General features: G+C 35.2%; 1 protein-coding gene across 21 annotated transcripts in view; it reads right to left on the bottom strand.

Annotated features, from left to right (window-relative positions):
• HEATR5A (HEAT repeat containing 5A) overlaps nucleotides 1–25983 on the bottom strand; it is a 113169-nt gene that overhangs the window by 24732 nt on the left and 62454 nt on the right. For 13 of the 21 annotated variants that reach the window (XM_082737910.1, XM_082737912.1, XM_082737898.1 and 10 more), the window contains 10 exons: nucleotides 23950–24109; nucleotides 21021–21210; nucleotides 19555–19724; nucleotides 14662–14800; nucleotides 12393–12572; nucleotides 9308–9547; nucleotides 7630–7811; nucleotides 5566–5634; nucleotides 3319–3498; nucleotides 289–511 (listed from right to left, as the gene is read on the bottom strand). In XM_082737910.1, coding sequence (XP_082594036.1) covers nucleotides 289–511; nucleotides 3319–3498; nucleotides 5566–5634; nucleotides 7630–7811; nucleotides 9308–9547; nucleotides 12393–12572; nucleotides 14662–14800; nucleotides 19555–19724; nucleotides 21021–21210; nucleotides 23950–24109 — 1733 coding nt within the window. Of the gene's footprint in view, nucleotides 1–288; nucleotides 512–3318; nucleotides 3499–5565; nucleotides 5635–7629; nucleotides 7812–9307; nucleotides 9548–12392; nucleotides 12573–14661; nucleotides 14801–17028; nucleotides 17056–19554; nucleotides 19725–21020; nucleotides 21211–23949; nucleotides 24110–25983 lie in introns of all 21 variants that reach the window. The other 8 variants (XM_082737907.1, XM_082737896.1, XM_082737897.1 and 5 more) reach the window with 1 other exon arrangement.

Raw genomic sequence — 25983 nt, 5'->3', positions numbered from 1 at the left:
TAATGGTTGAATCTAGTGAAACAGAAACATGCTGTTGAATCTAGTGAAACAGAAACATGCTGTTGGTGGGCATCTAAATTGTTACAACTGCTTGGAGAACAATTTGGCAGCACCCTGTGAGGTAAGACGTGCATGTCTTATTATCTAGCAGGTAAATGTCAGTGTATTTACCCTGAAGCAATTCTTACATGCTTGTTCTATAAATGGAAATTACTTGCCAAAGGATAAATTTTAAAAAGTTACTGATTGTCACTCTTGGAATTATGTACATATTTTACAACTTCTTACCTTCAACAGGAAGTTGGGAAGCAAATTCTGAAGGCAATGTTAAGAGAGCAAAATCCTGAAGCGCAGCAAGCCAGAGTCTACTCAGTGTGCCCAGGTCTGCGTGGACTAAGTCAAGCAGTCCATCTGGCGAATATGTCTCATTTCTGACATAGTCTTCTGAATAAGTGGTAGTCTTCAAAGCTTGTCTGTGGCTTTTATGTCTTTCTACAGCAATTATGTAGACCTGTTACAGGGTTAATTTGTAAATAGGAAGATCTTGTACCCATTAATAAGGTGCTATATTTTTATCTTGCCGAGGAGATAGACTTCACCTTTGAGCATAATGGACTCCAAATACACTCTGATACCAGGAAGGTTACATACCCATACATACATACACAGACAAACTGGGGCGGACAAACATAATGCATAATGAGATGCATTATGGAGAGTAAATACTTGACAAATATGCTGCCATTCTGCACTTTTATATCCCTTGACAGCAATAACTACATGATCACAACTTTCTTCTCACTAAGCTTAGCTATAGCCCTATAATCCACCTCAACATATGGCTTCAGGTGCCCACTTCTGAACTGCAGTAAGCTGAAATATGGAAAATATTTTCTTTCCAAGTTACTACCAAATCACTACAAAAAGTTTACATAAACAGACTGAACATGGACTGTTTATAGGACTACAGCATGTGAAAGTATTCAACACAGGATATAGCATGTACTACCCCTCTATCTACAACTCTAAAATCCAAAAAACACTGAAAAGTAATTATAATCTGTTGGCAAACTTGACTGAATTTATATGAGGCCTTTTATAGTCTCTATTCAACATAGTGTGAATATTCAAACATTTTACTACAGATATATTAATTACAGATTCTACAGTATTGCTGCAATTTCCTGGAGGCATACCTGGAATATGCACTGTACTACCTTTTTTTTTTTTTTTTAAGAGACTGTATTCATTCATTTGATAGAGAGAGACAGAGACAGCGAGAGTGGAACCACAACCAGGGGGAGTGGGAGAGGGTAAAGCAGGCTTCCCACTAAGTAGGGAGCCAGATGCAGAGCTCAATCCCAGGACTCTGAGATTACTACCTGAGTCAAAGGCAGATGCCTAACAACTGAGCCACCCAGGCGCCCCGAATATGTACTGTATTACTTTTCAAAAATTCCCCAAATTCTGAATTCCAAACAAATCTGGCTCCAAGGATTTTTAGATAGCAGATTATGGACCTCAATTACACACAACCTGTTGGTCAGTCCTTTTTTTTTTTTTTTTTTTAAGATTTTATTTATTTATTTGACAGATAGAGGTCCGAAGTAGGCAGAGAGATAGGCAGAGAGAGGAGGAAGCAGGCTCCCCGCTGAGCAAGGAGCCTGATGTGGGGCTCCATTCCAGGACCCTGGGATCATGACCTGAGCCTAAGGCAGAGGCTTTAACCCACGAAGCCACCCAGGCGCCCCCTGTTGGTCAGTCTTAAGGAAGAACCCAGAGATTCATATGAAAAGAACACTATATAAGTAGAGAATTATTTACAAAATTGGTTACAGAGTTTAGAAAATTTGCTTGCTCTACTAAAAGCAAATGTTTAAAAGCATACGAAGCTGACTATTGAAGATCATTAGTTACAGCTATTAAATCTAGGCAGAACTACTTCTTCTTCTACTTTTTTTTTTTTTTTTTTAAGGATTCTATTTATTTGAGAGAGATAGAGAAAATGAGAATGAGAGAGAGAAAGAGACAGCACATGCGTGTGTGTGCATGAGAAGGGGGAGGGTCAATGGGAGAAGCAGACTCACCGCCAAGCAGGGAGCCCGATTTGGGACTCCTCCTGGGACTCCAGGATCATGACTCGAGCAAAAAGCAGTCGCTTAACCAACTGAGCCACCCAGGTGCCCCCAGAACTACTTCCTAACCAAGGCTGCTCAAACCAAGTAATGGCAAAAATAGACTCTAATCTTCAGGTTTTAATTTGCTTTAATGGAGGAAATGCTTTCTTACATATTGGTTAATTTTCTCAGTTGTAATTTGAGACTATATATCTTTATTAAAACGATACATGAACTGAGGGTGGCCAAGTGTTGGAATTGTCAAAGCCCCAAAGTGGGTATATATGAATACATTATATTATTCATATATGTTTACATTCTCAAAGTAAACTTTTCCTCATTAGAAAAATAGATAAAGTTAATCATTTCCCTATAATATTTCATTAATTTTGGAAAAGAACTATAATTTAATATTCAAAAGCCATTCTATGAAAGAACGCTGGAAAAAACATTCAAGTATGTATACAGAATTGATAGAACATACAAGCAAACCCATATTTCCAAAATTCAGGTTTCAATAAAAGTTGATTTCTGGTTAGTCTCTCTGGCTCATGGCTGCCCCTGCTTAAAGTAGCAGATAACAGACAGAAAAGAATATTATAGAATGCTTGGCTAAAAAAAAAATAAGTAAATAAATAAAAATCAGGGGGCTCTTGGGTGGTTCAGTGGGTTAAGCGGCTGCCTTAGGCTCAGGTCATGATCCTAGGGTCCTGGGATTGAGCCCCACATTGGGCTCCCTGCTCAGTGGAGAACCTGTTTTTCCCTCTGCCTGCTGCTCAGCCTACTTGTGCTTTCTCTCTCTATCAAATAAATAAATAAATAAAATCTTAAAAAAAAAATCAATGAGCATAAAAAGAAATCTCACATTGAAAATCTTTTTGTTAACCTTAAAAACAGACTTAGTTGTGTTTTAAGTAGTTAATTTCAGCATATAGCCTATAGTATTTATTAACAACTTCTAAAATTTCAGTTGGGGCACCTGGGTGTCTCAGTGGGTTAAAGCCTCTGCCTTCGGCTCGGGTCATGATCCCATACTAGGATCGAGCCCTGAATCAGGCTCTGCTCGGCGGAGGGGCCTGCTTCCTCCTCTTCTCTCTGCCTGCCTCTCTGCCTACGTGTGATCTCTGTCTGTCAAATAAATAAATAAAATCTTAAAAATAAAATAAAATAAAATTCCAGTTATAAATGGAGAAGCACTAACCTCTGCCCAGGCTTTCAGCACGGCTAAGATCTCCATAGTAGAAGCACTTTCATTATATAAGTGACTCAGAGCCTCTTTTCCAGCCTGTATTTTTGTTAATGATGAAACAAGCAACTGATGGACTCTCCGGAGATCATTAAGGTCACTGACAACTCCACTTGCTATCCAAGCACTGCAAACCTGGTTTTTAAGAAGATCAAAAGTTACATCTAAAAATTATAGATACCTCCCCTTTGTGAGCTCAGCAGAGCTAACCATATCTCAGGAATCTAGACACTGAAATCATCTTCTTCTCAGGAAACCCAATAGATCCTGCTGATAATGCCAGTCAAAAGCAGCATTTCAAAAGGTAATGAAGTCTACGGCTGAGCAAGGAAACCAGCGCTACTAAGTATAAAAAATAAAGAGTTTCAGATTTTATAAATATGGAGAAATGAAGCCATGAAAGGTACCACTTTCATAAATGTTTGGATTAATATTGAATTAAATCTTCAATCTTATTTCATATTACTATTTTAAAAGCAGAGACTGTATGGTTAATTAGTTTGACTGTTGAAAGATAAAGAACTTAACATTTAAAACCCCAATGAAGATTTTACTTTGAAAATAAGATACTGAAAGTATTTTAAAACAAAGCATCATTAATAATTCTCCAAACAGTTTGCTAAATTATCGGAGGCTGTTTGATTTTCTTGGATTTCGTAGTATTTCTTTCTCTAGAGAAAATTAATTTCTCCTCTTCCTCTATTTATTCAGTTTTTGTCTCATTTCACAAGATTTTAATGTCTTAAAGCAAGAACACAAATAATGAAGTGATAATAAATCAGAGATTCAGCACATTTATTTATTTATTTGAGGGAGAGAGCAAGAGAGTGCATGGGGGCAGGGAAAGGGAGAGAGAGTCTTAAGCAGACTCCACGCTGAGTGCAGCAGCTGAAGTGTGGCTCAGTCTCATGACTCTGAAATCATGACTGGAGCCCAAACCAACAGCTGGATGCTTAACAAACTGTTCCACCCAGGTGCCTTTTGTACAACATTTAATACAGTTCTTTGAATAATCAAGGTACCAAACATATCCTAGATACAAGTGAATAAAATAAAGTTGAAAGAACAGACTAAATTTAGTTTATATTCCATTATAAATTGAATTATAAATAATTCAATTTAAGCTAGTTCTGCTTTTAATTTTTGCAGGTCATTTAGGGTTGGATATTGAGTGCCTGACAATCAATCCTTAAAAAGTAACTTTAAAATTATCTATTATAGTGGTTCTTATGGGCACCTGGGTGGCTCAGTGGGTTAAGCTTCTGACTTGGGTTCAGGTCATGATCTCAGTGTCCTGAGATTGACCCCATGTAGGGTTCACCACTAAGTGGGGAGTCTGCTTCTCCCTCTCCCTCTGCCCTCCCTTCCCCCTGCTCATGATCACTTGTGTTCTTTCTCTCAAATAAATAAAATCTTTAAAAATGAAACAATTATATATTATAATGGCTTAGATACATAAAAAAAATGCTCAGTCTTACTTGAAACATAAATCTAAAACTTAACTATTCGAAGATACCCTTTTCATCCCATCATATAGACAAACACCTAAAAGTCTGACAACTTAAAGTGTTGTTAAGACTGTGGGACAACAGGTATTTGCATACAATGCTGGGAGGAGTTTAAATTGATAAACCCCAACAATATATTCTTTAAACCAGAAATTCAATCTTGCAGAATTTACTTCACAGATTCACTTGTACCCAGTAAAGTGACCTGTATGTAAAGTCATTTACTGCAGCAATATTTGTAATAGCAAAAGATAAAAAAACCCCATACATCCATCACTGGTTAAATATATTATGACATATCCAATAATAGATTACCATGTAGCTACATGAAAGGAAGGGAAAATTCTCTAAATTTAAAAAATAAAGGAAAAGGAGGAGCTGAGATTAATGGTTAGACAACTATAATGTAGAACTCCTGGTATCAAATATTAACTGAAGAATTGCCTCCTAACAGAGGGTTTTACTTTTTAAACATTGTTTAATTAATTAATAAGGATTTTATTTATTAGAGAGAGAGAGAGAAAGACTGAGCAAACAAGTGGGAGGAGGGGCAGAGGGAGATGCAGACTCCCTTTGGAGCAGGGAGCCCGAGGCTGAACTCCCAGGACCCTGGGATCATGACCTGAGCTGAAGGCAGATACTTAAACGACTTGAGCCACCCAGGCATCCAATCTTTGTCTTTTTAACCATTTACCTGACATGCTTTGGCAGTGACATCAGGTGGTGTCTCTGAAGTGAAGGCTGGCCTAAGTGCCGCTCCTACCTGGCAATAAATGATATGAAATATCAAGCATCAATAAGTAAGTTAGCACAAACTCTTTCTCTTTTGAGTATTATTTTTTTTTTTAAAAAAGATTTTATTTATTTATTTGACAGACAGAGATCGTAAGTAGGCAGAGAGGCAGGCAGAGAGAGAGAGGAGGAAGCAGGCTCCCTGCTGAGCAGACAGCCTGATGCGGGGCTCGATCCCAGGGTCCTGGGATTATGACCTGGGCCGAAGGCAGCGGCTTAACCACTGAGCCACCCAGGCGCCCCTCTTTTGAGTATTATTTTAAAATTATTTGTTTATAATAGGTATTCCAGATACCTGTGACTCTGCCTGTTCAATGTATCTTCTTTTAGATAGGAGCACCTCATTTTTCCTTTGGAGAACCTTCTCTTTCACCCACGTTTTGCCCACGTTGTTGTTACGAAGCTGAGAGCACTGCCTAACTCCAGGGACCCAAGGTCTCCTAAAGATGTCTGCTGGGAGTACCGGCATAGAAGCACCATCTCTTTTTAAGACTGGGTGCTAAGAGCCATCTTGATAATAGTTAGAGAGAGCAAACTCGAGAATAAAGCTAATGTAGAAGAAAGCAGAACCAACTGAAATTTTTTTTTTTTTGTAATTTATTTGACAGACAGAGATCCCAAGTAGGGAGAGAGGCAGGCAGAGAGAGAGAGAAGCAGGCTCCCTGCAGAGCAGAGAGCCCGGTGCAGGGGCTCGATCCCAGGACCCTGGGATCATGACCTGAGCCGAAGACAGAGGCTTAACCCACTGAGCCACCCAGGTACCCAGGTGCCCCACAACTGAGATTCTTGAAAACAACTCTCCTTTTCAGCTTAAGTGAGCTGTAATCGTATTTCTATCATTTGCAATTTTTTTAAAGCAAGTTCTATACCCAATGTAGGGCTTGAACTCAACCCTGAGATCAAGAGGCTCATGTTTTACCTGCTGACTCAGGCAGGCACCCCTCATTTGCAATTTTATGAGGGCTAAAAATATAAGGGAGCTGCCCTTAAGCTGAATTGTAGTATTTCATTCTAATATGGTAGTTCTACATAACTCCTATTCCTTCCTTTTGTTTTCTCCCAGAGCATACATAAGCTTTTCCCGCTAGGAAAATCTGATGGAGAAAGCTAACTAACCGGTGAACTCCTCCTGTCTCCCTAACTGCTAGCTGACAGAAGCTGCCTCTGTATCATAAGGAGAGGTAGGAAAGGATGAATGATGCTGGAGGATTACATGTGAGGATTCTGTTATCGTCCCTGTTCTTCCTACATTGCTCAATGCGCCAGTGAAACATCAGATAAAAAGATTACAGAATCAGTAATAGGAACCTGAATTCTTTTCTAAGCTGAGAAAAAAAAAAGGTTACATTTAATCTAGGAGTGATGATTTTAAGAAAAAACATGCACACAGCCTAAATGGAATATTAACTAATGATTTTGTGCTATCTTAATATTCAGATATTTTATAAAGATTTTAATTAGCAATGTTCTTTATCCCCCAAATTACCAAGAAGTTTTTTTTTTTTTTTTAAAGATTTTATTTATTTTATTTGACAGAAAGAGATCACAGTAGGCAGAGAGGCAGGCAGAGAGAGGGGAAGGGAAGGAAGCAGGCCCCTGCCGAGCAGAGAGCCCGATGCGGGACTCGATCCCAGGACCCTGAGATCATGACCTGAGCCAAAGGCAGCGGCTCAACCCACTGAGCCACCCAGGCGCCCCTACCAAGAAGTTTTTAATTAACCTGTAACCTTACAAAGGACCTGTTTTATGTACCACTTTGTTTTTACTTAAGATTTCTTCTTCAAACATAATTTTCTATAAAATGATTATACGGGTGATATATTAGCAGAGACATATACTCATTTACATTTTAAAAAGTGACATGCCAGTTAGTTCCACAGACTTTTATCCCAGGTGTTCCTTTTTGTTTTGTTTTGTTTTAATCCTAGGTGTCTAAAAATAAAATTCTCTAACAGAAAGTGCTTACATTGGCTTGATACTGTTCCAGAATCACATGACCTGGAAACTCTGGTTCTGGAATAGATGCAAATCGCCGAATAACAACTAACAGTGTTTCAAGGCCAGAAAGACGGAGCTGGTCACTGTGATCCGTGGCAGCCATAAAGGCCATGCGAATTAAGTCGGCAAGATGTAGCACCAAAAAGTCATCTACAAGATTAAACAAATCTAATCAAGAAAAAGCATACATTGAAACTAAGATTTACATTAAGTGATCATTTCTTTTCCTTATAATTTCAGACTTTTCTAGACTTTCTTAAATACCTCTGATTTGATTGACTATTTTGCTGTACTGTTTGTTAAATACAGACTTCAAAGCTGGATTTGCTGCACTATTGCAAATGATCACACACAGAAACTCCCAAGGCAAACAATTACGTAGCTTTAAAAAACCAGAGACAAAATTAGCATCCTTTAAAAGAGTGCTAACAGTACCTTCAATAAAAACTTTTTTCTGACTTTCTGATAAAAGCATGTTAGAAGGTACTTAGGAAACTTTGGGTTTTGATGAATTAGTCAGTAATTAAACAGCATAACAGTAATTATGTCAAGTTGAAGCTGAAAAGACTTAAATGTTCCTTTTGCAAAACATAGTTTTATGTGGTTCTTTATATGGACTAGATTATATTATTTCTGTATGTCTTAGCACACTTACAAATGATAGGAATATAAAAAATATTTGTAGCTATAAAATTATAAATGAGAATTCCTTTCATTCCTACAATTCATTCTTTGGTATAATAATTCTACTGGGGAGAGACATAGGACCATCACTTAACAATATCCCAACAATAAAATGTTCAGTGGTACAACTAACCTTTACTTAAACTAAACCTGGGACTAGTTTTAATAAGAATGTTATAGATCACAATGAAGAAACCACTCATCTTAGTGCCACTTACAATTTTAATTGGGAAGTATATATGATATACTAATTTTTTACCTATCAGTATCTAGAATGGTGCTTATCACAAATAAAGAGACTCAATAAACACCTGCTTGAAAAATCATTAAAACAGAGATACCTAATTCACACTCCCTAATTCATATTCCTAATTCATACATACTGCAATAGCAACATTTTGCTATATAATTTTTTTATTTGGTAAAAAATATATCTATAGCATTTAGATACACACACTGTGTCTTTGAACATAATGTGCTTAAGTAAATTTTGAAAATTAGACATCAAGCCACAGTATGTACGCATACCCCCTTTAGATACAAACAATAAAACTCAAGAATAAAAGGTCAAAATGGCCTTGCAAGCAGGTTTACTTTACATTGGATAGGCTCTAATGTTTTCTGGGTAATATTCACAAAACTAAAATAATATACAAGCAAAATTATTGTGAATTGTGATTATGCATGTACTACTCAAGAACACGATTATTTTCTATAAATTTAAGTCATGCACAAGTCAATTAAACAAATGTGAATGACAATTTAAGAAGCTAAATCACTGAAATGTGTATAAACATTAAACTATGGTAGCTTTATAGCTTATACAAATATTATAGTCAAATTTCATAACTGATTTAGAAGAATACAAACTACTTTCTAGTTTTACTTCTTAAATTAATATTAAAAACATAAGCAGCATTTCTATGGATATCGTTTGGTCTTTTCATTTTTATGCTACTTACTTCTTGAATCCCTTTTTCTCATTTCTTGTGCTAAAGCAATGTCAAAATGTGCGCTGTGTGCATTCTCACACTGGTTAATTATCCTACAGACACATTCGGCAGCAAAGACTCTAGTAGCCCAACGGGGATTGGTAAATGGATATGATTTGTCATCATTTCTGGTGGTCAGAACTGAGGCATCATCCCCTTTTTCTCCTTCTTCTTCTTGCATTGTATCCACACAAGTTACAGTTGTAAAATCTTTTACCAAGGGAGAATACATGTAATTAAAATAAAATGTAAGACACATTTATAAAGGAACACAAATGACTTCAAATTCACACTAGAATTGTTGATCAATCATACATCTTTAACAATGTAAAATAATCACGTAAAATGTAAAATGATCACATCTAATACCTACAGACAACAGCGATATTTAAAGAAATGCTCTAAAAAATGTTCCATGTCAAAATGACAAAGTTGTTCAATTATAGTCACAGTGAAAAACCAAACACGATACTACAGACAGGATACTAAATACTAGGACAATTATCAGTCTGTTGTATGTAGAGGGTTATGCTTAAGGAAGCTCAACATTCTCTGGTATGGAGCATGGTGGACTGCACTAGGGAGGCTGTTTTAACACTAGGATCTTGAACAGATTTAAGGTTCCTGAACCCATTTGAAAATGTCTGAAAATATTTTTCTTAGGATAGACCCATTGCTGTCATTTATAGATTCATATTATTATAATGGCTAGAGCCTGTGAGGGATGAATTATTATTATTCTTTTCTTAGAGAGAGTGAGAGAGAGTGTGCATGTACACATGAGAGCATGGGGGAGGGACAGAAGGAAAGAGAGAATCCCAAGAAGGCTCCATGCTCAGTCAGCAGCACAGAATCCAACACAGGGCTGTATCTCAGGACCCTGAGATTCATGAACTGAACTGAAATCAAAAGTTGGTTGCTCAACACACTGAGCTGTCCAGGTGCCCCATTTCCTATTTATTTAAACTATTAACTTATTAACTCTGTTTAGCTCGACTTAAAATGGAACGAATGCTTAAAAAAGCAACATTTTTTCCTTAAATTATCTTGTATGTCAACATAATTTGAATGTGTTAGAGCAAAGATGTCACAAAATTATGGCAAAGTCTTAAGACTATGTAAGCCAAAAAAGCCTGAAAAGCAAGTTTTCCTAAGAAGGGATGCAGCCAAACTACAAAGGATAAAGAACAAACGCTGAAATAAAATTGAGCAAGTAAGCTCAAGGAATATGAATGTAAAAAAAAAGGTGAGACACCAGAAAAGTGTAATCAACCTATCTATCAAAGCACATACAGGGTGCCTGGGTGGCCCAGTGGGTTAAGCCTCTGCCTTCGGCTCAGGTCAAGGTCTCAGGGTCCTGGGATCGAGTCCCACATTGGGCTCTCTGCACAGCAGAGAGCCTGCTTCCCCCTCTCTCTCTGTCTGCCTCTCTGCCTACTTGTGATTTCTCTTTCTCTGTCAAATAAATAAATAAAATCTTAAAAAAAAAAAAAAAGCACATACAGATTTTCTCTCAAAGGAGAAGTCCTTTTAAGTTCTCAAGTAGTGGAGATGGAAAACATGCAGAGCATAGTACTTAAAAGAGCAGATATAAATCACTGGAAGGGAACAGGACCAAGGTAGACAGTGAAGAATGTAAAAAAAAAAAAAATTATTTTTAAAATATCTTTTTTCCTTTCATATAATCCAGACAACACATTAACTTATGAGGCTTGAGTAACTGAGTTTAAGAGCTACTGAAATACAAAGCTGGATTTTATTATTTCACTTTAAAGATTTTATTTACTGGGACGCCTGGGTGGCTCAGTTGCTTAGGCAGCTGCCTTCAGCTCAGGTCACGATCCCAGCGTCCTGGGATCGAGTCCCACATCGGGCTCCTTGCTCGGCAGGGAGCCTGTTTCTCCCTCTGCCTCTGCTTACCATTCTGTCTGCCTGTGCGCGCGCTCTCTCTTTCTCTGACAAATAAATAAATTTAAAAAATAAAAAAAAAAAAAGATTTTATTTACTTATTTGACAAAAAGAGAGAGAAAATGAGCAGGGAGAGGAACAGAGGAAAGGATCAAGAAAAGTGTGCTGAGCACGGAGCCTAATGCAAGGTTCAATCTCACAACCCTGAGATCATGACTTGAACAGAAATCAAGAGTGGGACACTTAACTGACTGAACCACGCAAGCATTATGGAAGCTGGATTTTAAAGTCATGCAGGGGAAGGTCTGAATCCAACTGTGTGTGTCTTTGGGTCAATTACCTAACCTTTCCAAGTCTTGTTTTCTCTTGTGTGAAATAGAATAATGCTTCCTAATCATTGGATGGCTAAAGGATTAAATCAGACAAAGAATGTATAGCACCTGGAACAGAACTGATTTATCTCCTTTCTTTATCTCATTTATCGTCTTACTCCACAGATAAAAATTTGAAAGATTCTTATATACTTTCTCACTAACAATTATCTTATATTGAGAAAGAAAATAGGGAAATAACACTGTTTTCTAACCCTGTTTGAAATCAGCATTATTGAGTATATAGAAACTCGCTTGCTCAAAATGTTGCAAATTCTGATAATTTTTCAGAAATTGAAGGACTGCATCAAATCAGTCCTTGTATGGGGGCACCTGGGTGGCTCAGTTGGTTAAGCATCTGCCTTCAGCTCAGGTCATGATCTTGTGGTCCTGGGACTGAGCCCCACATGGGGCTCCTTCTCCCTCTGTGGCTCCTCCTGCTTATTGCTCTGTCAAATAAATAAGATCTTTAAAAAAAACTGTACATATGAAAATAAATGATGGGGCTACTCAAAGTCATGACATCACTTTCATAGTATAAACAACTGCTTTTTAGTTTGTTTTATACAGGGAAGTCACAGAAGATAATGAGAAGAATAAGAAAAACATAGGCTTAAGTGTTAGATGTAAACACTAAAATCTTCACTTGAAAAAAGCAACAAGCAATTTCAATACAAATACTCAAGACAAAACTGATGAACTATCACCAGCAAATAATTATATATAGAACATTTTCATTTTCAATTTTATTTTAAATGGCAACCACCAATACTTACCAGCTGATGCAGCAAGTACATCTTTACAAAGTTTTAACCAGAAGGAGAGCTTATCCACTGCCATAGATGTAAGCATATGATTTAAAGTCTCTTTGATATCATGACATAACTTCTGATCGGTCTCTTTATCTAGTAAGGTCAATAATGCCCCTTCAAGGCCCACTTCTCTGATGTTAGCATCTGACAAGAAGAAAATCGATGATCTAAGTAATACAGAAAACAAAACTGCGATATGAGAAGTACACATATTCAAAAAAGTTTTTAAAATACTATATGCAGATATTCTCATTGCAAAGTAATAAAGCACCTCAAAGAAGAAACATAAGCCTTGGTCTAGCAACTACTTCCTCTAATTCTGGAAATGCTAAAAGAACAAATACATTTTCTCTTGAAAATTTAGCTTATTTAGCATTTCTGAAAGCATTTAGATTCTGAAGATTATGCTACTACTACACTATTTTGAAAGAGAATGATCTTTTTGAAAGAGAAATTATCTTTTAAAGACCACAAGGAGGCATTGCTGGGATAAAAGGTACAGCATAGGGACTATGTCAGTGGTATTCTAATGGCATGGTATGGTGACAGATGATAACTACACTTGTGGTGAGCAAAGCATAATATATAAACTTGTTGAATCATGATGCTGTACACCTGAAACAAATTAACACTGTGTGTCAACTATAATTCAAAAAAAAAAAAAAAAAAAAAAAAAGATCAGAAGGGGGCAGTGATTAGGGATCTAAAGAGACAGAACAACCAATGTGTGAGTCATGGCTGGAACCTAAATTTGGATGGTGGTAAGGGAGGGTAGGAAGGAGTTATAAGGGATATTTTTTGGATAACTAGGGAAACCTGTGTGAGAACTGCACATTTTGTGATCACTACTAAATCATGTTGATTTTATTAAGTGTGGAAATGATGTGTGGTCATGCAGGAGAATATTACGTATTAGAAGTAAGTTGTCATGATGTCTGCAGCTTGCTTTCAAATGGTTTGGCAAAAGGTTTGCATCTATGTATATATACAAAGAGAGTAAGATATATAAAATGAGCGCCATAAAGATAATAAGTAGGTGAATATATGTTTTCACTACACATTACTTTAAACTTATCCATCAGTATGAAAAATTATAAAATTTTAAAAAGGGAATTAGGTAATAAGTTCTTTAGTATATTTTACTCACATAGCTAACTCAAGAATTCTAGGAATATACATTATGTTTACACAATCAAAGTCAAAGCAAAAGATGCAGATAATTTCAGTGGTGAATATAAACTGAAGATCACTTGGGCAGAATATCTCATACAATTATAAGATTAAAATTTCTCTGGTTAAGGTAAATCATCAACAGTTTTCAAATGAGTTCTACAACCTGTCTGATAACAACTATACCAGTTCAGCAATGCCGATTAACTCAAGTCAGATTTAAAGTTTTAATGTAACAACAAACTAATTTAAGGAGCACAGCAGGACAGTAAAACACACTGTTCTGAGAGCTTTAGATACTGGAAAGCTTTGAGACCTTCTAAAAGAAGCCTGAGACCTTCTAAAAGTGTGACACCACTTTGGAAACTATATACATAAAAGAGTAAGATATTACCATTGCTGTTTTTGTAGGTTGTTTGAATTTGTATGCATATTTGCATTACCACATAATTTTAAAATAAAGAAGTATATACTTAAGTCTTGAAATCCTTTAATTCAGCTCTAAAATAAAGAAGAGGCATAAAAACCCTCTAACCTGAAGACTCTTCTATGGTAAGTTTTATTAAATGAGATATGATTAAATGAGAAGAAGACTCTTCTATGGTAAGTTTTATTAAATGAGATTACAGGCATATATGGTAAATTACTTAAAGGCTAAATCCTACTTCAACTGTTTGTTGTGAAAAAATTTGCTCTAAAATTTGAGAGGCTCTCAAATTCATTAACAGGGATTATAAAACATAGGGAACAGATTGCTGGACTCCACTCCCAGATTTCTGATTAAGCAGATTTGTGATGGGGCCCAATCATTTGCATTTTTAACAAGTTCTCAGTGAGGTGGATATTGCTAGCTTGGGGGTCTAAGTTTGAAAACCGTTGCTCTAAACCAGTAACATCACCAGCTGGAATGACAGTAACTGTTAGTGACTATCTCTTGTGGCAGGTTTAAAACATTACATATTAACTTTTATATTTCATTTTAAAAACTCATGTTTGCATGAAAGATTTAAGATTAAAACTTAAATCATCTGAGCTGGAAATAATGCTGATAAAAAAGAATTACCTGGAGTCAACTCTTCTCTGCTATCCTTAGCAAGCATAACAGCATGTTCTGAAACTTCAGCTGCTTCTCTCTGTACAAGCTGACGTAAACAAGCCAGTACAGCTCTTCTCAATAACAAATAGGGACTACAAAGATTCACCTGAAAAATAGCATTTGGGAAATGAAAGAGCTGAAATTCTTGGAGGCATTCACACTAAGTCTAATAGACATTCACTGGATCCTTCCTGATTCTGTCCAGCCCATTACTGTGCTAGATGCAGTTTATTAAATAGACAGCAACTTCTTCAAACTATTCTAGTACATATCTTTTACTCTTAGACACAGTTAAAGGAGTAGCACATGTACTTGATTACACAAATATTCATACACAAATCCAAGCAGTAGCATCTTGAGTGTTAGAAAATAAAAATTTATATGAGTAAAATAGTTTTGAGATAAAAGAAATACAATTGAGAATTTATTTATAGCTCAGATGTTTGCGCTCATGCAACATTATAATGTTTTATGATTCTCTAAGTAAATTTATATATTCTCTAAGTAAATTTATATAAATCCATATAAGCAGTATAGCATACTGGTTAAAAGGGAAGCTCTGGAGTCAAACTGCCTCACTTATTAGACGTGTGACCTTGGGCAAATTATTTAACCTCTCCATGCCTTAGTTTCCTTATTTGTAAAATGGAAATAACACTATCCCATGTCACAGGGCTGTTGCAAAATTAACACAAAGACACATGCAAAAGGGCTGAGTACAGTACCTGGCAAATAGTAAGTGCTCAATGAATGTTGGTTATTATTAATTATAATTAACAGTCTCTATCAGTAGTATTTTATTCAGATGTCATACAGAGTAAGTAAATGCATTTTCAAATAAAGGCAGAAATGAATTTTACTGAAAACATATTCACCAAAAACACTCTCTAGAGACACATTACAGACAAGTTTTACATATATGTATATCAACTTACATATGGATATGCATATATGTACAAAGACGTATACATTGCAGAATATTTTTGCTCATAATGACAAACTCAATACATATTCTTTTTACTTAGAAGTATCTGAACAATGTGAATCTCACCAGGTTGTAGCTACTCAAGTAAATGATATGATTGTAATATACCTTAAATGAACAATTAAAACAAGTCAAAGGTTCTGGATACAAATTCCAACTCAGTGATTCATAAGTAGGATAAAGTATAGAGTTTTTGAAATTTATTTTTTTTCTAACTATGAAAGTAAAGGCCAGTTTAGTGTGGTTTACGACAATGAGATTGTGTGTTACACTACTGATTTTCCAAGCAAAATGTGAGAAGTAACAACGTAATTCTTATTGTGACCTTTATCTAGATCTGGTGTATGTGAGAAAAACAGGACTGAAGTAGGTGAGTTTGTTGAAAAGAGCAGAGGATAAATTCTGGGAAAAAGAGTGGGTGACAGCTGTTTTTTGATATGTAAGAAACACATGAAAAGAGAGTGGAAACCTAAATTTTATCAGATGCCAAAAAACATAAAAGATTTGTGAATGTATCATCAGTAAAACATAGGAATGAGAACTGCTTTATAAATATATCCTATTATACACTCAAGTCATATCATGAGCTCAAAAGTGGAAAAAGGAATGCCATTCACAAAGTCTGGTTAATGTCATTCAAGTCATGTTAAAGAACCATCGTTAGAAACTAATACATAGGAAAGAGGAGTTAAAATGTAAAAAGATTAAGTTTACTCATGCCCCAAATTATGGCTGCATTTCACAACAATGACAAAAAAAGCATACTATGAAGCAATTTTAAAGAAAGGTTAATGAATCTACTAGTTATTTTCACTGCAGTTTTATAAACATATAATTCAAGGCAGGTGCAGCATTTATTCAGGCTGGTCAAACACTCTTTTAGAGAAAGCATGCTTAAAAGTATTCTACTTGTTTGGTAGAAAAAAGATTGAAGGCAGTCAGTCGCACAAAGCAAAATGGAACACTTAATATCTCCATGTCATTCTCCAGCATTTATATCGGGAAGAGGAATAGAATGAGTCAAGGCAAACAAACGAAGCAGGAAAAGTATAAAAACTAAGTCAAGCCATAATTACAATTCCTTTCTGAAATGAATACATAAATCAAAATGATGCAAAACTAAGTGCAAGGAGTGACTGCACCAGCTGGAGAAGGTTAGGGAAGATCCGTTTACAGTGGTATTAAATAAACACCATGTAACATGCTACACATACTGGACTTGGCATTAATGGTTAGCTTAAACAAAGAGATGCAGGGGAAAACAAGAACATCTACATCCAAAAAAACGACACAAAGAAAGAGCATTGCAAACCTCAAAAAAAGTTAGGAATTGAGGGCCAGGGACCTACCAACACAGAATTATCCAACAAGATCTCCTGCACAAAAACAAATGACAGACCGGTCATGACAAAACCAAAAGATAAATAGTAGGATGACTTTGACAACAGTCAGCTAAGCATTAAAATACAAATATTGATAGAGCTATCATTCAAATTGGCTTAGCTTCAGCTTAAAAATATGCCATAATACTTCATTTTCAAACTTTAAAATATGAGTTGAGCTAAGATCTTGGAAATACTCAACTCAAGATATAAAGCTATAAAATATACAAAAACTTAAAAAATGTACACTTGTGTAATAAGGTTTTCCTTTGCAATCTCTCATTAAGCCTCGATAACAAAGCCAGATCAAGTACACATGAGTGTTAAAGGAGAGATCTGGATTGCATTCACATGAGCAGGTGTCCAGCAAGGGACAAAGTTAATGGTTTACCTCATCACAAGTTAATTATAGATTTTTTTATTCTTGGAAGCCAACTTTTAAAACTGAGAGTACTCAGAATTGCTAGTGTAGCTAAGACCAAGTTCAGAATGGAAGTTAAACAGCATGCAGTTAGAAGAAAACTCTTTCCATTAAGATTCTTTCTTAATGATGAATTGTATTCTGAATATTCAGGGAGTTTCAATTAATATGAAAACATCTCATGCTAAGTAATTAAATTCTCTGTAAAAAAGAAAATCTGATCATAAACATGTTAAATAGGAAAGCAAAAGCAATTTTCTTACTACAGGAAATACTCTATCATAAACTCAATCTAATAAATTCAGAATACAACTTACTAAAAAATTAAGACAAAATTAACTATAGTGACTGTAATTTTTAAATGATTTTTGTATAAGAAAAGTCAATTTATAGCTTAAATAAGAGTCACATAAATAAGATTAGTCAACTGTTAATTTTGATTTTCTCAATTGCTCTGACTGCTCCTGAATCAAAAATCTGATAGTGGTCTCTACTCTTTTTTATATGTAACCCTTCTCAGTCTGGGGGAAAAAAAGCAACAAATTTGATCAGATCTAATTCTTCAAGAATTAGTAGTAAGTTTTGCTCTTTATTTCTCAATATACTTAGTAAATAAATTCACACATCAGTTAAATTTCAAAAGGCTACCAATGGAAAATTTCTACTATAGTTCAAGGGGGTAAAAAAAAAGGTAGTACAAGAAAAGTGAAAGTTTGAACAACTTGCAAAGGAGTGGCTATTTCTCAGTAACTGGTTTTGGAATGGTTCTTGGAATAGAAAGAATAATATTCCTAGGGAAAAGTCATTTAGTGGTAAAGGTAAAATCCAGTTAGCACGATTTTCTCCAATACATGTTTAACCCAGAGAGGAACCAAGTTTCTATCAGAAGAGTCAGTCGCAAACTCTTTATAAGAGTCTTATATAACTTTGCGAAAGTCACTACAAAGATTAATATAATATATAAGTTATATGTTAAGAAAATAAAAATTACTATGCATTGAGTGGTTGGTTATTAAGTGCCTGGGACATGTGCCTTTACAGGTGGCATCCTGTGTAATCCTTGTGCTCTATAAACAAGGTAGCTAAGGCTGGAAGAGGTTGTGGGACTTCCTAAGGCAACAAAAAGTAGGAGTTGGCAGAACTGAGATTAAGAGCTAACCGTAAGTATGAAGTCAGTGAGAAAGAAAATGGGACTAAAAGAAAAGAAATGGGGTCTAAATAAGTTGAGAAACGTGGATTCTAGATTTGACTTAGAACTACCACTATAACTAGGTATGTTACCTTGGGCAAATTACTTGACTTTTTTGGTCCTTGATTTATCTTTTTTATTGGGAAGGTTGGTTTTAATGACATTTGAGGTTCTTTCAAGGTCTGAAATGCTGCACATCCTGCTTCAAGCTTGTAAATGAAAGGGCTGTCTAAAGTAATGATTCTCAACGGTCACGTTACTAATGGGAGTGTGCTGTGCCAGGGCAGAAAATGTTTAAAGGCAATGGTGTTCTTTTAATTCCAAATGTAACTCAATTTTTAAGACAAGTCCAAACAGATACTGGTGATACACAAGGTAAATCTTAAAACCATTGACGATCATGAACCATTTCACCTGAACTTTTAGCATTCATCTTGTCATACTTACTAAACATATTCTTAAAACCCCGATATTGATGATCATGCCACTAGAATATTAAGGGAAAATGTTATGTGCCCATCTGGGGTGGAGGGAACTTTATATGTAATTATGTGGAAAAAAGAAAAGGAAAAACAAAGACATCACAAATATTTCCATGTCCTATGGCATTTATACAGTACCTGACACATTTAAGCACCCTGTATATGTTTGTTGACTAATGAATAAATATTCCAAATATTAAGTTCATCATTAAGAGAAGAAAAATGAATCAATATATGAGAGGTTTAAAATGTGATTATATAAAAGTTGGTCCACCCCTTAAAAAAGACTAGAATTAAGAGAAAGTATTAAGAGAAAATAGCTATTGTACACAGACTAGATAATTAAAATAAACCTAAGTTTCCAATGGAAAAAAACTAAGATTAATTACTTTTATACTCACACAGAGGCAGCTGACCAAGCTAGACAGGTTGACATGTCTTGGAGCAAACATATGAAGCTGCTGAAGGCAAGAAATGGCCTGAGCTTGAACAAGGCAATCTGGGTTATCTTGCATCACTGCACAACCCAAAAGACAGGAAGTCCTTAAGGTGGAAATGGAAGTACTATTACCTAAAATGAAAGCAGAGAACTTTGAATAGTTGGTCTATGAAATCATTCCTCTTTAAGCATATATTACTAGGCTTAAATGTTTTTTTTTTTAAAGATTTTATTTATTTATTTGATAGACAGAGATCACAAGTAGGCAGAGAAGCAGGCAGAGAGAGAGGAGGAAGCAGGCTCCCTGCTGAGCAGAGAGCCCAATGAGGGGCTCAATCCCAGGACTCTGGGATCATGACCTGAGCTGAAGGCAGAGGCTTTAACCCACTGAGCCACCCAGGCACCCCTAAATTTTTTTTAATACCAATTTTAAACTTAAGGATCTGTGAAGTAAATTTCTTCTAAAAAAGCAGGGATAATCCAGGTGACAGATTTTAAGGTTATGTTCATTATTCTTATTTTGAAAAAATTTATGTCAACATAGATCATTACAAAAACCTAAGACTAGGTTATATCAAATTATTTGAAATGTAAAATTAGAAATGACTAATGAACATGGCTCTGCTTGTATCAGTTGAGTAGCTTTCAAATATTAAAATCACAGACTTTATATTTAACAGATCAGATTATCTGAGCTTTGGGACTTGGGTCACTTACTTTTTTTTTTTTTTTGGGTCACTTACTTTTTAGAGGAGATGAGTTGTTTGAACTATTCCACTTGATGTCTATCACCTTCATTGAAAGGGAAGCTTTAAAAAAAATCTATCTTTCTAAATATGGTACTCCTTGTCTTTTCAAGATAAAAGAAATCACACTGAATGGCATTTCACAAAATATATGATCACCTACTATGTGTTAATTACAAAGGCTTTTCAATTTTTCCCTCATTTGATAGAGAAGGAAAACAAAGACCGAAGATTTTCCAAAGGTCATCCAATTAAGTAGTGGTGGAGCTTACATTAAGTTTTCTCGTTTTTACATTATATTCTATTATGTCAACATTCAGGAGTCAAAGTCTTCTTCCCAAGATGACTCTCAACATTCTGCCCATGGATTTGCACAGAACATTGTGCTAAACTAAACTTCACTTCACTGACAAGTATTTGAGTTAGTAATAAGAAATGAATTAATTTTCTATGTTCATTTTTTTAAAGATTTTATTTATTTATTTGACAGACAGAGATCACAAGCAGGCAGAGAAGCAGGAAGAAGCAGGCTCCCCGCTGAGCAGAGAGCCTGATGCAGGGCTCGATCCCAGGACCCGAGATCATGACCCAAGCCAAAGGCAGAGGCTTAACCCACTGAGCCACCCAGGCGCCCCTCTATGTATATTCTTAATGTAAAAAGCACAAAATGAGCTATGCATACCCTGTAACTCCGGACCCAATGTAGTAATAAGGGCATTCAAACAGCGACCAAGACTTTGGTGAACTTCAGCATGAGTAGGAGGCACATTTAATAATAACATTATAATAAGAGAAAAGGTGGGTTCCACATGCATATTATAGAGTGGGCCAGCAGAATCAATTATCAATGATAGTGAATGTAGTGCCCAGGTCTGTGAAGACAGAGAAAAACAATTTAAAATGCTATAGCAGCATTAAGAAACATAAAACACAATGAACTGTCTTTGTTGAAGCAAGTGATAAAGTAACAGCAAAGTAATTTGTGTGCTATTACTAGCCTGGAAAGAAAAACGGAAAACATAAGAAGTTTAAGAAAAGATTTCTCTTCAAGTATTCAGTAAAAAACAATGGAAGACAATCATCTAATTTAGAATGGTAAACAAAATCTCAGCACCAAGAATTCCAAGGCTATGTTTGGTTCTTTAGCTAACAGCCTGAAGTGAATCTAGTTTTTAAAAATTGTTTATTGTTTAATCTATGTGAACAAAAATTCCAGTTTTTAAAAGATTCAAAATAAATAAAAAGATTCAACAAAATCTACAAATACATGCAGTAATATGGACAAATCTCTTGAACATAATGTTGGAAGAAAGCCAGACATAAAAGAGTACATACCATATGATTCCATTGATATAAAGTATAAAAGCAGGCAAAACTAATATATGATGTTGCAAATTAGGATAGTGGTTATCCTTGGTGGGACAGGTAGTAACTAGAAGAGAACATGAGGAAAGCGTTTGGGGTATTGATAATGTTCTATTTCTTGATCTAGGTGCTGGTTACATGGTGTATTTAGTTTGTATACTTTATTCACAGAGGTGCCCACTTAAGTGCACTTTCATAAACATATAAAAATAAGTATATGTATAAAATAAGTCTATATTTATTTCTATTAAACAAATGAAATGCCTTTGAGTGAAATCTGACCTGTCATGTTTTTATAAATAAAACTTCACGGAAACACAGTCATGCTCATTTATTTACATATTTATGGCTGCTTTACTGCTACAATGACAGAATTGTGTAGCCGACAGTGACTGCATGACGTATAAGGTGTACACAATTTACTATGTGGCTCTTAATAAAATACGTCTGTCAACTCTGGTTTAAATGAACAAGCCTCTCCCTTTGGAGACAGGGTATTTAAAGGAGTTAAAATGAGGCTTTTAGGGTAGGCCCTAACCCAATGTGACTGGTGTCCTAAGAAGAGAAAATCTGGACAGAATGACACTAGAGATGCACAAGCACAGTGAAAAGCCAAATGAAGACACAGTGAGGTGACCACCTGCAAGCCAAACAAAGGGCTCAGAAGAAACCAAACTGAGTGACACTTTGATTTTGGACTTCAAGCCCCCAGAACCATGAGAAAATAAAATTTCTGTTATTTAAGCCACCAATGAATTAATGGATGAATGAACAAATGAACGAGTGAATGAAACAAGAATGGCCATATACTAAAAACCAATGCAGTCAGATTATGGGTATAATAGGGTCCTTATAGTATATTCTACTTCTATGTATGTTTTAAGTACATAAAAATGTCTCCATTTCGGAAACTGAGAAAATTTTATCCCTCTTACCAATGAATGTGTAAGAAAGCTTATAGTACTTTATTTTTTTGAAAGCTTACAGTACTTTAAATGCTACAAACATTAACTGCTAAGTAAGATACCGTAGTAATTGAGAAGAGTAAGATTTGATGATACTGGAAGCCACTAAAAGTATTTGATCAACAAAAAAAGTATTTGATATAAAAATATGTGCATTCACAACAGACTTCTCAAAGGGGAAGAAGGGAAATAAAATAAAAAGTGTTATAATAAGTGAGGATAAAAAAAATGGAACACTTTATAAGTTAACTCAGTCAACTACTAGACGATGAGGAGGAGGAGATGATTTGTAATATGGTAATTCAAAGAATGAGATCTAACTGTGGATTAGGGATGTTGAAATCTGATGAGAAGGTGGTTAAACTGGATCCCAGAACACTAGAAAATTTGGATTATCAGACAGGAATAGTAAGGGAAAAGAACAGGAAAAATATAAATGCAGATATGAGAAAGGCACGTGTTGGATGAAAATAGGCAGGTCTTCTACAAGAAAAGCAAGTACTTTCAGGTAATAACAGGGTTCCTGGGTCAGTTGATAGGACTTGAATGAGGTGATTTAGGAAGCAATAAGCAGTTTCTCCAAATTTTTGGTAGAGAAGTGGCAAGATGAAAGTCTTTCAGGAAAATAAATGTCTTCACATCTCGGGGGACTTGCAAAGAACCAAAAAATACTACCATAGCTATTAGGAACATACAAGGAAGGCAGAGATAAGTGGAGAAAAAGAGCAGATAGAAAAATAGTCATTCAGGATTTGAGTAAGATATCAAGAGAATGAGGATTTTAACTGAAATGGACAAGATCTATACTGTGTTCTTAACTGGTTAAGAACATGGGTTTAGAGGTCATGACTTATGTTTTTGAGCTGATTCCATGATTTATTGGCTTTCAGCTGTGAGTAAGATACTTCGCTTTTGTAAGTTCCAGTTTTCTTTTTTTTTTTGTATAAGGGGAATATATACTCTAGATTGCCGTGAGGCTTAAATATGTTAATGTTTTAGAAGAATATATAAAACAATCCTTAGTACCAATTAAGATCTCCAAAAGAGTAAATGTTATTATTAAGATGGACGATCCATTTTCAGAAAAAGATAAAGAATTTGGTTTTAGAAACACTGAGTGTGAAGTAAAGATAGTAAGATTTGAATTTCAAAAACGAGTCAAGGTTAACAATGGTTTGGCTTTATTGGTGGGGAGATTATTTACAAATTAAAGGTCTATAAAAACAATCTGCATTATATACAAATCATGAATTTCAAGAAGGTATCACATGGGGTATTTACCTGCACATCAGGAGAAGTACTGTCCTGAGACAAAGTAAAAAGGATTCCAACACAAGAATTCAAATGTTGAGAAGAACTTATTCCTCCTAAATATCTATGTAGAGATCCCAAAGCCAAGGAGTATCCTGTTCTGGTAACCACATCCCTTGCCGATTTCAGTCTATAATCATGGAAATAAATAAAAATCATTGAACAAAACTAATGCATGTACACTGTTACCTGGCAAAACATTTTGTATGAATAGCTGCAAAATTAAAAAATATTATTTACTGTTAAGTGATAAAAAAATATCTGAAATGACCTGAAAGGTATCTTGAAAAGAAAAACAATTTATATAAAAATGTCTTCACATTATTAATGAGTAAGTATGAATAATTTCAATGTTTTTCAAAGATACACTAAATTTGTAAGACAAGCACTATTACTTTATTTTTAAGTTACTTTTTATAAGTTGAAGTATAACCAACACACAATATCCTATTAGTTTCAGGCATATAGCATAGTGATTTGATATTTTTATACATTATGAAATGATCCCCACAATAAGTCTATTACCATCTGTTACCATACGAAGTTTCTGCAATATTATTGACTATATTCTATATGTTATACATTGCATCCCATAACATTTATTTTATAACTGGAAGTCTGGACCTCTTAATTCCCTTCACCTGTTTTGCACCCTCTCCCATCTGGTAACCAACAGTTTATTTCTTGTATCTTTGAGTTTGTTCATTCATTTCTCTTCACAGATACGTGAAATCATGCTATTTGTCTTTCTGTCCTATTTCACTGAGCATAATATCCTCCAGGTCCCTCCATGTTGTCATAAATGGCAAGATTTCCTTCTTTTTATGGCTAAGCGATATTACACACATCTTCTTTATCTATTCATTTATTAATAGATACAGTTGGTTCCATATTTTGGGTGTTGTAAATAATGCTGCAATGAACACAGGGGTGCATATATCTTTTTTAATCAATGTTTTCACTTTCTTTGAATTAATATCCAGCAGTGGAATTGCTGGATTGTATTTTTCATTTTTTGAGGAACCGCCATACTATTTTTCATAGCAGCTATGATTTATATTTCCCCAACAGTGTATGTACACTTTTCTCCACATTCTACTCAACACCTATTACTGTCTTTTGGATACTAGCCAATTAGACAAGTGTGAAGTGATGTCTTATTATGGTTTTGATTTGGATTTTCATGACAATTAATGGTGGGAGAAGCTCTTCACATGCTTGTTGGCCATCTGTAAGTCTTCTTTAGAAAAATGTCTATTTGGTCCTCTGCACATTTTTAAAAAATCAGGATTCAGACATTAAGTTGTATAAGTTCTTTATGTATTTTGGATACTAACCCCTTATCAAATATATGATTTGCAAATATCTTCCATCATTCATAGGTTGCCTTTTTATTTTGTTAATAGTTCCTTCATTGTACAAAAGCTTTTTAGTTTGATGTAATTCCATTTGTTTTAGCTTTTGTTGCACTGCCTGAGGAGCAAGACCTCCTTCCCCCTAAATATTTCTAACATTAATGTCAATGAGCTTATGCATATGTTTTCTTCTAGGAGTTTTATGGTTTCTGGTCTTATTTCAGGTTTTTCATCCACTCTGAATTGATTTTTGTATACAATATAAGAGAGTGGCCCAGTTTATCTTTTGCACGTAACTGTCCTGTTTTCCCAACACCATTTATTAAACAGACTGTTCCCCGCCCCCTATTGTTTTGTTTTTAAAGTAAGCTCTATGACCAAGGTGGGGCTTGACCTTATGGGCCCCAAATCAAGAGCTGCATGCTTTACTGACTGAGCCAGGCAGTAGCTTGTTTTTCCCCCATTATACATTCTTGACTCCTTTGTCAAATTAACTGACTAGATATATGTGGATTTATTTCTGGGTTCTTTAACACACTGATCTGTGCTTGTTTTTATGCCAGTAATATACTATTTGAATTACTATCGTTTTGTAATATAGTTTGAAATCAGCATACCCACGTATTTTATTCTTATTGACAATAGTGTT

This window comes from Mustela nivalis, assembly GCF_964662115.1.
Source record: "Mustela nivalis genome assembly, chromosome: 6".
NCBI classification, from domain to species: domain Eukaryota; kingdom Metazoa; phylum Chordata; class Mammalia; order Carnivora; family Mustelidae; genus Mustela; species Mustela nivalis.
This window is presented reverse-complemented; position numbering and strand designations above follow the sequence as displayed.